The following is a 13,531-nucleotide window of genomic DNA, read 5'->3' on the forward strand; positions in this document are numbered from 1 at the left end:
ACTGGGCTTTGAATAAACTTTGCATAGGCTTTGTGCAGCAGCAGTGGCGTGGCTAAGGGATCTGCAGACCGACTCCTTCAGACAGCCTTCATATGCCGCAACTCGATTACTGCAGGCCACTTTTACAGTTTCAGAAAGAAAGCTACATACAGTTTAACCACAGCCAATTCAAACAGGTTTAGAATGGCCAATGCATTAGTTACTTGTAATATTGTTCATGATGAAGGTGATGGGTGTCCCACTGAAGCCAAAGTAGTCTTTCTTTGTGTAAGTGATACTTTAGTCTGATATGCCTATATTATATGGTCCATCCTCTTTTGGTAAGCCCATTATGACAACAGAAAACTGGTTTTCTATAAAATAGTTTATTTTTGTTATTACTACACATACAACTGTTTTATGCACAATAACAGCTATATATTTTTAGCATGTTTTCAGAAATATAATTTCCAGAGAGGCTTATCCCACCATTGACCTCTTTCTCCCTCTCAGCCGGACCTCATCAAGCTTTTTAATGACTGCTGATGACTTCTTAGAAGATGCTGTGTAGCTCTTTAACAGCTCCTGGAACAGAGCCTCCGTGTTGGGGTGGGTACTGAGAAAAGCCTTTTCCAACACATACAAGTCCACCCCCTTATCCTCTGGCAGAGAAGAGATATAGCTCAAACCGAAGTCAATAAGGACCAGGTCTGACTCTTTGTCTTCCTGGCCGCACCTCAGAAGCATGTTGGATGTGGTCAAGTCTCCATGGATGACGTCTTCGTCATGCATTTTTGCCAGGATCTGACCCACTCGCTGAGCCAGCTGCTCAAGTTCATGGTCCTCACAGGAATCAGACTGCTGAGTGAATGCAATGTGGTCACGCACAGTCAAGGAACCCAGGATTTCCTCCAAGAAAATACAGTGGAAGGTGTAGTCCACAAAGTAGACTACAGGAGCAGATATACCTGAGGGGAAGAGAAGGAAACTGATTATTCAAAAAGTATAGCTCGAAAGCTACAAAATTAATAAACTTTAAACTGTTTTTTCAGTTTATTTCCCACTTTTTCTTTTCACAGGATATAGCTGGGATCATTCTTTGTGGTGAAACTGTTGATAAATCACATGAAGTCATATACAGTTGCAATCAGAAATATTCAATCCCCCAAATATTTTAAGGATTTATCAATTAAAGTTGACAGAATCTTGCTCAAAGAGCAAAATTCTGCTTTGGATGACTTCTTTATGAGTTGAGTGATACAGAAAATCAACAGTGAAAAGGCATGATGTAGTATGTGTGTGTAGCAGTATATTTTGTTAAGATAGCCATGTCACAATTATTCAACCCCTATATAATATTGTTGTTTTTAAAGCTGTCTGACAGTTTTTTTGTCCTAAAGTGGAGTTGAAACTAGGGCTGAACGATTAATTGCATTTGCGATTTAATCGCGATATGATAAAACGCGATTTCCTAATCGCAACGTGCGCGATTATCACGTGTGAACGAGAGTAGCGCACCGGGCTGCCGTCCGCACCCGCAGCCAGAATGCCGCGGGACAACACAACTCCGCTGATCCAGAAGACAGCGAAGCAGGCCTGCGTCACCTACGTGGCGGAAACACACAGCGAGCTCATCTCGCTGGTGATCGCGTTGCGGGTGGCTGACCTGAAAATCGCTCCCCGGAAAAGCAAGCCGAGCTCCGGGGCGGCGAGCCGAGTGCCGGGGCTCCAGAGCCCCCGGTCACCTACACGCACATCTGCGAGAGGGAGGTGCTCAGCATGGGGGGGGTTCCTGCTGAGGCCCGGCGCCTCCGTACCGCTGCACGACCACCCGGACATGAACGGGATGCTCATAGTCTTTACACCGCCTCATGTCTGCTGTGTTGTGGCTCCACACACACACACACACTCTGTCTGTTACGTGACTTGTGTTCGAAAGGGTTAAAAATCACAGTCTGAGGAGTGGGACCATTTCATTAACTTCAGGAAACTGTTTATACATAGAGTTGTACTGTTTGACTTTGTGGCCTGTGCATTTCTCCGTTTTTTATTTATAACTTTATTTACTTTGATTTTACAAAATATTTTTAAAGTATAGTAGAGGCAAATTCTATGTTTCAGTTGTGTGAAATGTTTCTGACTTGGGAGCAGTAAGACACCTATAATTTTAAATATTATTTAACACTAAATGTATCTAATATTGTGTTGGTCATATTTAAATCATTCATTACGTTTTGTTGGGGGAAAAAATCGCAATTAGATTATTTCCCCAAATCGTTCAGCCTTAGTTGAAACATAATTAAGCCTTTGGGAACTCTGTACTGATCCTTCATTTGCTTCAGCTGTGATGCATATATAGACCCCACCCATGAAGGTATTCAAGGTGAGTTACAATCATGATACCTTCTGTTGACAAATTAAACCTTGGTGATCATTGGACTTTCCATAAAGACAAGGATCCAAAAACCACCTCCAAGTCAGCCAAAGCTTGGTTGAGAAAAAGATCCTGGAACGTCCTGGAGTGGCTTTCTCAGTCACCAGATTTAAATCCGATTGAAAATCTTTGGTGGGATTTAAAGAAGGCAGTTGCAGCACGGAAGCCATGAAACATCACTGAGCTAGAGGCTTTTGCACGTGAAAAATGGGCAAAGATTCTGATCGAGAGGTGTAAGAAGCATGTCCGCACTTACCGAAAACGTTTGTTAGAAGTTATAAAAAGACATTTGAAAGTCAGGGGAATCACATCTCTGATATGTTTGTAAATATCATCCTTGACAGTTTTGTATCAATAAGCAGATTTGTAGCATTTTGTTCAAAACTACACCTGTTTTTTTTACAAATTATCACTTAACTGTCATATCTTCAAATCATGTCTCATTTGTACTAACCACTACCATTGCAAATTTTTTGAACAAATCATGAACTCTGTCCCATGTTAATACAAATTATCAGTTATGTAAGATTAAAAAAATCAACTCTTTTACATTTTTAAATGAATCCTTTTACATTAGTACTAATCACCAAATCTATAGATTTTTTAACAACTCATAACATCTTTTACATTTTTTGAACAAATTATTTTTCACATTTTTGTGCAATATTTGAGTTTAATGTTGTCATTTCAATGAAAATACGTCATCTCTTTGTTTGTCTGTTAGTAGAGATGGGCAGTATTTCTATTACTTGTATTTGAAATACGTACTTCAATTACTTTTGAGTATTTTGTTATTTGTATTTGATAGGGCCAACAAAAAATCTAACGTACTTTGTAGCTAAATACTTAAGAGTGGAGTAATTTTATATTTAAAATACTCATAACACTTTTGGGGGATTCTTTTTTCCATGACTTTTCCAGGCCTGGTAAAACACATTTTAAAATTCCATGACTTTTCCAGGTTTTCCATGACCGTACGAACCCTGCACATTGCATATTGCACATCAACATTTCTCTCCTGTTTTGCATTTTACTTTTTATATCTTGTATATATTTTTGTTTTGTTTTATACATAGTTATTGTTATTATTATCATTATTTCTTATGTGAAGTACTTATTGTGTTTTTATGTTTTATGTGTACTTTTATGTTCCCCCCCCCCCCACCACCTCCCCCGCTGGCTTTCACCACAGACCTTTTCACACCTCCCACCCCCAGGACATCCTCACATCACCCACAACCCCCCACCACCTCCTGCAACACACACCTCTCTGCACCACCCTCATCACCTCCACCCTCAAACCCACCACTGACATCCCCCACCCCCCAGTCTGGACTCCACATCACAGCCAGCCAGGTGAGGAGAGAGCTGAAGAGGCTCAAACAGAGGAAAGCTGCGGGACCGGACCGCATCAGCCCTCGTGTGCTGAAGGCATGTTCCAGCCAGCTCTGTGGAGTTCTCCAGCACCTCTTCAACCTGAGCCTACACCTTCAGAGAGTGCCAGTGCTCTGGAAAACATCCTGCCTGGTCCCAGTGCCCAAAAAAGGACGTCCTGCTGCACTGGAGGACTACAGGCCGGTGGCACTGACCTCTCACATCATGAAGGTCATGGAAAGACTGGTCCCGGCACACCTCAGACCGCTGGTGTGCCAATCACAAGACCCCCTGCAGTTTGCATATCAGCCCCATGTTGGGGTTGATGATGCAATCATCTACCTGCTGCAGAAGGCTTATTCCTCCCTGGAAAGACCCAACACCTCAGTCCGGATCATGTTCTTCGACTTCTCCAGCGCCTTCAACACCATCCAGCCCAGACTGCTGAAGGCCAAACTGGAGGGCATGCAGGTGAGTGCTCCCCTCATCACTTGGGTCGATGATTATCTGACGGGCAGACCGCAGTTTGTGAGATTACAGAACTGTGTGTCTGATCGTCTAATCAGTAACATCGGGGCCCCCCAGAGAACTGTGCTGTCCCCCTTCCTCTTCACCACATACACTGCTGACTTTAAGCACTGCACTGAGTCGTGTCATCTGCAGAAGTTCTCTGATGACACGGCCATTGTGGGGTGTGTTGAGGGCAGACTGAAAAAACTCCTAAGGAAGGCAGAGTCTGTGGTTGGCTCTAAGCTTGTCACCTAGGAGGAGGTGGTGGATGACAGGATGCTGGCAAAACTGCTGGCAATCATGGACAATCCCTCTCACCCCCTCCAAAAAAACACTGGACAAGCTAAGGAGCAGCTTCAGCCACAGACTCATTCAACCCCGCTGCTCTAAGGAACGATACAGGAAATTGTTCCTCCCAACCGCAATAGGACTGTACAACTCATCTACCTCTGTCAGAGCCACCATCACAGAACTGCACTAAATATACCTGTCTCCTTCCACTGTGTACCTGTACAACACTCCGCTCCATATACACTTACTTCACATCATACGTGTTAATATCAACCATATTGATATAATATATAATTTTATACAATAATATTTTCTTTTGCACACTCTGACTTAGGGCTGGGCGATATGGGAAAAAATGTTATCACGATATGTTTTTCCATATTGATCGATCTCGATTCTTATCACGATATGTAGTTTTTGATCAGTTTCCTGAAGCCGTCCCTCTCCACTGTGCTCAGGGGCATCATATCTGTAGCTAAGCAATAAGTAATAGCGCTCATTATATTTTTTCCCCGCTTTGATTGTTTTCATATGGGGCAATGGCTGCAAAACACGACTGGATGGACTGTTGTTCTGCTAACATAGCATCGCTAACGTTAGCGATGCTAACGGGAGACGTAGTGGTCTTGCCTGTCTCTTTGTTTGGTGTCGTGCAAACTTGAGTCAAACCAGAGTCAAACTCTCTGTGTAATCACTGGGATGGTGCCGTCTCAGGTGATTGAAAAGGTTTGTGGTGTTTCCCGTCCTGGCTGGTACCGACCGCCGGCATTTTGCAGACCGGCTTCGTCTGCTCCTCGTCCTTTTAGCCGTATCCAAACCACGTCCACACAACTGACGTCGCGTTACGCTTTTTTTCGACAATGTCTTCGGTTCCGGGTGATGTAGTGATGTCGCTCTCACATTCGGCATTATTTTCGCTGTCCCCGACTTCAGTTTCACTAATTTTTTCTCCTTTTTCCAACTTCGTTCTCTCTTGTTCTCTCTCTCGCAACTGCAGCAGCTCTCACGATGGGAAGGGGGCGTGTCGTGTCCTAACTGCAGCCGGCAGACTCCGACACTGTTGTTGCGCTTACTTTTGCCACGTGAGATCGAATACATGTCACGAGGAGATAATCGAAATCGATCAAAATCGAAAAATCGCCCAGCCCTACTCTGACTACATATTCTTACACTCATAGCATATTATATTATCTATTGTATAGTCAAATACTTATATTTATAACTCTGCTATATATCATATATTATATCATACTTTCTGTATATTCTTTGTATATATAAGTCTATATACACATATTTATACATTTGTACATGTAATTATTATTATATTTACTATTATTATTATATATACTGTTGCTGCCATTATTACTATATACTGCTATTATATTGGTATAATTACTATCATATATAAATATATATTATGTTATATTATATACTATATATTCATGTACTAGTTTTATATACTGTCTAACAATAACATTACCATCATATCATCAGTACTATTACCATCATCTTGCCACTGCACCTTATCTACCTTTTTATCTTGTGTTTCTGTTTTTATTCTTTCTACCTCAATATTTTTTATTTTATTCTATGGTATTGTATTTTATTGTATTCAAATATACCGGCTGTCATGACGACTTAATTTCCCTTCGGTGATGAATAAAGTAATCTATCTATCTATCTATCTATCTATCTATCTATCTATCTATCTATCTATCTATCTATCTATCTATCTATCTATCTATCTATCTATCTATCTATCTATCTATCTATACACCAAAGAAAATTCCAGGTAGGTGTAAACCTTCTTGGCAATAAATACTTTCTGATTCTGATTCTGAAACGCTATCCCACAGACAGGTAAATACAGTGCATCAATTGGCAGAACGTTTTTCAATAAGAGGCAATTTGGGTTCAGTATCTTGAAGGACACTTCGGCATGCAGATGGGAAAGACTCAGATCATACCGCTGACCTGATTACAATTATTGGGTCAAACGATCTCCAAACTACTATAATCGAGTTGAAACGATTATTTTGGGGAATGACTGAATTGCATGCGCAATTCAGTCATTCGCAACGCGGCCGTGCTGACTGCCACTACCTCTCATGCAGCAGTGAAGGAGGCGAGTTGTGCGTGTTGTGAACGGCGGCAATTAAAAAACAGCGCGAGTGTAATGGCAGAGTGAAGGCAGCCCCGTTTGATGGATAAAAAAGGTCGAAAAACTTAAATTATATGGGCACACAGTTTGCAAGATTTGCGGCAAGGTGGTATCTGCGCCACTTGGTAACACAACCAATCTATTTAACCATTTAAAACTAAACCACAAAGTCATTCACGGCGAATTAATAAACAAACAAAAAGACAAGGCCACAACCCCCACGATATCAACGCAGAGACAGACATCGATCTCGGCCACACTGTACAATGCGACTAATTATCCGTCAAATTCAGATAGGCACAACAAAATAACAGCTGCCATTGGACACTGTTTAGCTAAAGACATGCAACCGATCAATACAGTCGATGGCGAGGGCTTCAAGTAGGGGTGCAACGATTAGTCGACGTCGTCGACAAAAATCGATGACCAAAATAGTCGCCGACGAATTTACCCGTCGATGATTTGTTGGTGACGTCATAGCGCATGTTTCTCGTGCCGCGCAGCGGACCTAAACGGCGTTTTACCGGAGGTGCTGATGGAAGTACCTGAGGAGTGAGCCATCTCGCTTCCTTCCTATCTCTGAAAGTCGCGCATGTGCAATAGCGACGAAACATGGACCAATGTCGGCGTCCGCTGCCGCGCGCAGTCGCGCACCAGGAAGTAAAAAGTTCGGGAGAACTTCACTCTTAACATGGCCCGAGAAAATCTACCTGCAATATCTGTACAGAGGACCTGCTCTCTATGGAAGCAGGACACGTGCATGTGAGGAGGAGGAGGCACGTGTGACATCGTGACGGAGACGATGCGGACTCGCCTCTGTCAGATGTTATATATACACGTATATATCTGCGCGCAGGATTCTAGCATCCATTACAAAAATATGGTTTAAACTTTTTATTAACGAGTTTAAAAGCGTTATGTTATCCTATTGCCTGACAAACGTCTTGTTTTAATCACAATTATTTAGTCAGAAGAAGACTGTAGTTTCGTTTGTTGATGTTTTTATTGCTGTTACTTTCCCTGTCATTTTTGTTAACAGGAAAAATGAATACTTGATTTTTAATTTATTTGTTTTATTAGCACTTTGCCTGTCCTTGCTTTTAAATGGACAAAAACTTGATTTGTCTTTGCTTTTGTGTCAACAGTACCCTTATATGAAACAAAGTTTATTAAAAGACATTTTTTTTTAATGAAGTATCAATATTTATTGCCTTTATTTTCAGTCATCACATGCCTCGAACAACCTCAAGCTAAATTTAAAAGCTGCTTGCTAAATAAGAGCAATTAAGAATTTGTGTCATTCATAATCCGATTAGTCGATTAATCGTTTCAATAATCGGTGACTAATCGACTATCAGAATAGTCGTTAGTTGCAGCCCTAGTTTCAAGGAACTAATCCATATCTTGGACAAACGTTATGCGTTGCCATCTCTGCAACGTTTCAGCCGAGTGGTTCTTCCAAATATGTACAAGAAATGTCGAGAAGAAGTGGAAAAAGAAGTGTCTAAAGCGGACGACTTTGCGGCGATGACAGACCTTTGGTCCAGCCGCAAAATGGAGCCATATATTAGCCTGACTCTCCACTTCATCGACAGTTAATTCCGTTTGAGAGTTAGATGTCTCCAAACGGCTTTCATGCCTGAAGACCACACTGGACAAAACATCGCCCATGGACTGAGGGAAGCTCTGGCGGAATGGGGACTCAACAAGGAAAAACTGGTCTGCATCACCACGGACAATGCCGCTAACATGAAGCTGGCAGTTGAAATAAATGGATGGTCGAGGCTCCAATGTTTCGGGCACAGACTCCACCTGGCCATGGGTGAGTAGCAATTATTCTTATGTGAAAAATGGCATGAGGGTTAGATTAATGATAATACACCGGGCGCTGAAGCGCCGCGCCATTCTTAAGCGCGCAGCCGTATGGCTGTAAACGTCGGACCCACGATTCTCCGCTTGTTGTTGTATTAAACCGTTCAATGTTGGTTCGGGGGTAAACGATGATGTTCCTCATAGCCACCCCCCACCCCTCTCTCTCTTTCTCTCTCTCTCTGTCTCTCCCTCTCTGTCTGTCTGCGTGTGTGCTTATAGTTTGGGGGGGGGGGGGGCAGATGGGGACATTTAATAATGAGAGGAAACATTTTCAGAGTGTTTCCTGGCGTCACAGTGCTGTTAGCCAATGTGATACTAAATATGTTTTAATTTTTATCTTATTTTTGTTATCTTAGAGAATTGCATGAAGGATCCCAGGATCCGCCGTGCAATGGGGGTCTGCAAGAAGTTGGTCAGCAGTTTTTTCTATAGCTGGAAAAAAAAGAGGGAACTTGAAGTGGTGCAGAAGCAGTTGAATCTGCCTGAACACTCCCTGAAGACAGAATGTCCAACCAGATGGGGATCTAGGCAGGCCATGATCGAGAGGGTCCTTGAGCAGCAGAAGGCCATTGCCCAGGTTCTTTCTACTGACCGGAAACTCAGACATCTCACCCTCTCCTGGCAGGATGTTGAAGTACTAGAAGCCATCAACAAGTCACAAAGCCCTTTGGTTGAATTCACGGATGCGCTTTCAGGAGAGAAATATGTTAGTGTGTCTTTTGTGAAGCCAACCCTTCACCTCTTCAACAATTAAATCTTGGAAGACCAGGAGGATGACAGAGAACTTGCCAAAACCATCAAACACAAAATACTGGAGTATCTCAATGAGAAATACAGTGACAGAGCGACACAAGAGCTACTTGACATGGCCTCTGCCCTGGACCCAAGGTTCAAGTTAAAATATGTGGATGAAGACAAGACTGGATCAATTGTAGATCGACTGAAAGTGGAGATGAGGGATTTGATTACTGCCAGTGCCTTGGTAATAACAATAACAATAATTATAATAATAATATCAGATTAAGTGAATTTATGTGTTGGCAAATATTGTGATATTAACACACAACTGTTAAATATGATACCCATTTTCTTTTTTGCCCCTAAGGAGAAAGCCCCTCTGGAAGCAGCTGCTTTGCCTGCTGATTCAGAGGATACTGGTGCTTGCAAGAAGAGGAAGAAGGGCCTGGGCAGCTTCTTCAAGGTCACCGCAGACAAGGCTGCAGGGCCTCCTCCGCATCAGGACCAAGCCATTGCTCTTGAGATCCAGTCTTACCTCCAGACGGAGACACTAGATCCTGAGGAGAACCCTCTGACTTGGTGGACAGATGCCAGAATGATCTACCCACGTCTTTCACATCTGGCCAGGAAATATTTGTGTATTCCTGCCACAAGTTCCTCTTCAGAGCGAGTCTTTAGCACTAGTGGAAATATTGTTTCCTGCTTGCGCTAATCTCTGAAACCTGATCACGTTAACAGGCTGGTATTTCTGGCAAAAAACATTTAAGTAACCCTACCAGCATTTGCCATATTCACCTAAAATTATTCTTAAGTTCAAGTTCATTTCAGTGAGTGTCTTTTACAAAAATGTTAGGTTCAGAATGTTGTGGATGTGCACTAAAACATGAGAAAGTTTATTTTGGATACGTTTAAGTTTTTCTAGGTCTTATTTGATTTTCTAAGTATATTTATTTTATTTGTTAAATGTTTTATAGAAACTGCAGAACAGCTGGATACATAGTTTATTTTGGATACATTTAAGTATTTCTATGTCTTATTTAATTTTGTAAGTATATTTATTTTATTTGTTAAATGTTTTATAGAAACTGTTTCCAACTCAAAAATAATCGTTTGAATATCGTGATTTCAATATTGTCAAAAATAATCGTAATTATGATTTTTACCATAATCGAGCAGCCCTACGCTGACCTTCTAGTTAGAGAATGATGACATAAAAATGATAATGGCATTATGTCCAGGCTGAAAATCTCTGCAAAGAGACAGTTTCAGACTGACGCTGAAGTCTTCAGTTCTGCACTTAACAAGTAATTTTACCAGTTAAATATGAATTTCGGCTTGTTGTTGATATATCAGTTTTACTACTTTGCGTCAGAAATACAATGTTTGCATTCAGTCGATTGCTGGTTTAGACACATATAAATGTTTACAGATAGATCCATATTGTCATCTTTTCATGCCCAAGATTGTGATTGTGATTGTTGAGACATCCTCAATTTATTTATTTTAAATATATGGATTGAACTCTGGACGTTGAGACTTTCCTATTTTTTGGTTATTTTTGTTTGCGTTGTTTTATGTGAAGTCAAGTCCAATGGGTTCTTTAGTGTTCTTAATTGCCCCTATTTTTTTTAACCTAACAACAATAACAGGTTTACATGTCAAAATATCCATGTAACTTACTATCCCAGTATTCATATATGTAAATGTTGATGGTGTTTCTGGCATCTTATGGTCAGGGACTGACGTGCGCTGTACAGCTAACAATACAGTAACATTACTAAGTCAGTAAACACAAGGCTGCACTATGAACACCACTGTGCGTTGAACTTGTCGTGTTGCTTTTATGCAAAGCATATAGAACATAGTAAAAAAATAGTTTTATAAACAAAAACCTGCAAGGCCACCGTAGCTATCTTCTCGTACGGAAGTGGAGGGGGTGAAGCGAGCTTCCACACTTTACCTTTAAGTAAGAACCTATACCGTAAAACCTCGAATAGAATAGAAGCATTACATTTCAACAGCCGACATTTGACCGCAGTCCAGTGAATGCACGGCCCGCATTTCAAAACTAAGGACAGTCGTGTTCATGTTATATTAAAAGTTGTACAAAAGATTGAGGATGCTGTCAAACGTACCTCCCCTCCGGCAACGCAGTATGGAGCGGACCTCCTGCACCGTCCTGCGGTGAGTCAACTTATCGTCCAGTCCTGGGTGTCTGTAGCGTTTTGCAAACCTTTCTTTCACTATCACAGACCTTCCAAGGAATTGTGCCCGGTACACTCGGGCTTCCGCTCCTTGTTTTAATAACTCTGCTTTTCTGAGTAACTCATGAATCACCCCACTTCTCTCCATCGCCATGTTGCCGTCGTCGTCTTTCTCTTCTCTTGGTGTTTATTGGCGGTTGGCAAACCATGGTATAGCTGCATTAGCGCCACCTTCTGGGCTGGAGTTTGGAGCAGTAGATTGGCCGTAAACTAAACTTAAATAAAATGATTTTTCTATTAAGACCTGTTTCTCTTGAGTAGTTCATTAGAATAGTATGTATATTCCTTGGTGTTTTTCCTAACACATTTTCTGATGTAATATTTGGCTTTTTGTCATTTTATCCTGATATTAATTCCCTTATTTGTTCATTATATTTGTTACACTCCATCAATTCATGAGTGACACTGTGTGTGTTCATGATTTTTTTTTTTGCGGTGTTTGCATAGTCAAGTTGGGTGCTTGTTTATTTTATGACGTTTATCATTTAATCCTGTATGATCAATTCTCAGACGGGTACTGACTTTGTCTCCTCTGCTCCACTCACCAGTGTCTACATCAGGGGTCTCAAACTCAAATGTGGGGTTCAATTCTCACAAAAATTGCCCAAGCTTGTCTTCCTTTCCACTCACCTCCCTGAACTTGGCTTTGAGGTCAGAGTTGCACTGCAGGCCAATGAGCTCCATTTGAAGCACAGGAGGGGCATCTTGCACATCAAAGGAGAAGGGATCCGCAAAATTTTTGTAAAAGTCGCTCTGTGCTTCTTGAAGTCTGCAAATCTATGATCAAATTCCTCCTGTAGCCTCACATTTTTCTATCCATTTTTGTGCTTACTTTGTGCCGGCGTGTTGGCTTACCTGCGTTCTGGGACTTATTTGAGCAGATCCGGTACCTCTCGTATCGAAAAAAATATGAATATTAAAAAAAGTTTTTTAAGAAATGATTAAAATAAAATATAACAATATAATGTAATCACTAGAAAATTACGGAGCCCCTGTTGACATCGGTGGATGAATTACTAATTTGTGGCCACGCAATAACAAGATAATCTAATAAATTATATATAAAGCTTTCTTAACAACAGCATCACAATTTCATAAAATAATAACAAATGCAGACTTCTAAGATGAACCAAAATAACTAGCACATCGTCATGTACAGTCCGTGGCTCGGTGCGTAAATGTCACCACCAGAGGATGAGGGAATTTAAATCATTAAAATTCATCCACACATATCAGGTGTAAATAATAATGTAAAACAGCCCAGACTGTAAAATGTAGATATTAGCTCAATGACGTGTTATAAACTGCTAGAATAATCTGTCTGCGTAAAGAAGCTCCCAAAACCTCACAGTGCAGCGTGTGCGTAAAGGAGCCGTGGTGTCCCTTGAATTTGCCTTCAATTTAACAAATTGTGTGTGTGTGTGTTCCGTTCCGCTGGACACAGAAGTCGCCTTTGCTCAAGACGCCACTTTATTAATCACTGACATAAAGACTGATACCGTCACTGCAGTATAGCCTAAATAAGTCCCACTGCATTGTAAGTGGCATATGTGTGCTGTTTTAAGCGGCGTTTTATGTGCGTTCCGGGACCTGTGCTCGTCGTACCTGCGCTGTGATATGTACTTAGTGTTCCGGCACCTTGTGATTTACAAATGAAGCACTGGATACATCATGACCTGCGCGAAAGAGGGCGGAAAACTATGAATTTCACCCTCCTGCACCGCACATCCAAAGCCACTCTTTTCTCTCCCGCTGATCCAGTTTAACTGGCGACAAGATTAACTGGCGATTTGTTTACCTTTTTCCAGATGTTGATGGTGGGTTGCAGTGCTGGTCGCAGATTCGTCATTTTCACAAAGCGCCTGTGTGTGAAGTGCGGTGATCTACTGAAGGTCTCGCTGAAATAAA

General features: G+C 41.5%; 1 protein-coding gene across 1 annotated transcript; it reads right to left on the reverse strand.

The window, feature by feature from the left end:
* Positions 1-349: 349 nt before the first annotated feature.
* tp53rk (TP53 regulating kinase) lies at positions 350-11,731 on the reverse strand. The gene is made up of 2 exons (XM_061070229.1): positions 11,495-11,731; positions 350-947 (listed from the first exon to the last, which is right to left on the reverse strand). Exons 1-2 carry the CDS (start codon positions 11,715-11,717, stop codon positions 460-462), a joined length of 711 nt encoding a protein of 236 aa, XP_060926212.1. The 5' UTR covers positions 11,718-11,731; the 3' UTR covers positions 350-459.
* Between the last annotated feature and the right edge of the window lie 1,800 nt (positions 11,732-13,531).

This window comes from Limanda limanda, chromosome 4 (assembly GCF_963576545.1).
Source record: "Limanda limanda chromosome 4, fLimLim1.1, whole genome shotgun sequence".
Lineage (NCBI taxonomy): Eukaryota > Metazoa > Chordata > Actinopteri > Pleuronectiformes > Pleuronectidae > Limanda > Limanda limanda.

Coding starts and splice junctions, on each gene's coding strand:
- tp53rk (XM_061070229.1), bottom strand. CDS start 11,717: ATGGCGATGGAGAGAAGTGGGGTGATTCATGAGTTACTCAGAAAAGCA. Junction 948..11,494: donor ACTGCGTTGCCGGAGGGGAG/GTACGTTTGACA, acceptor TCTTCCCCTCAG/GTATATCTGCTCCTGTAGTC.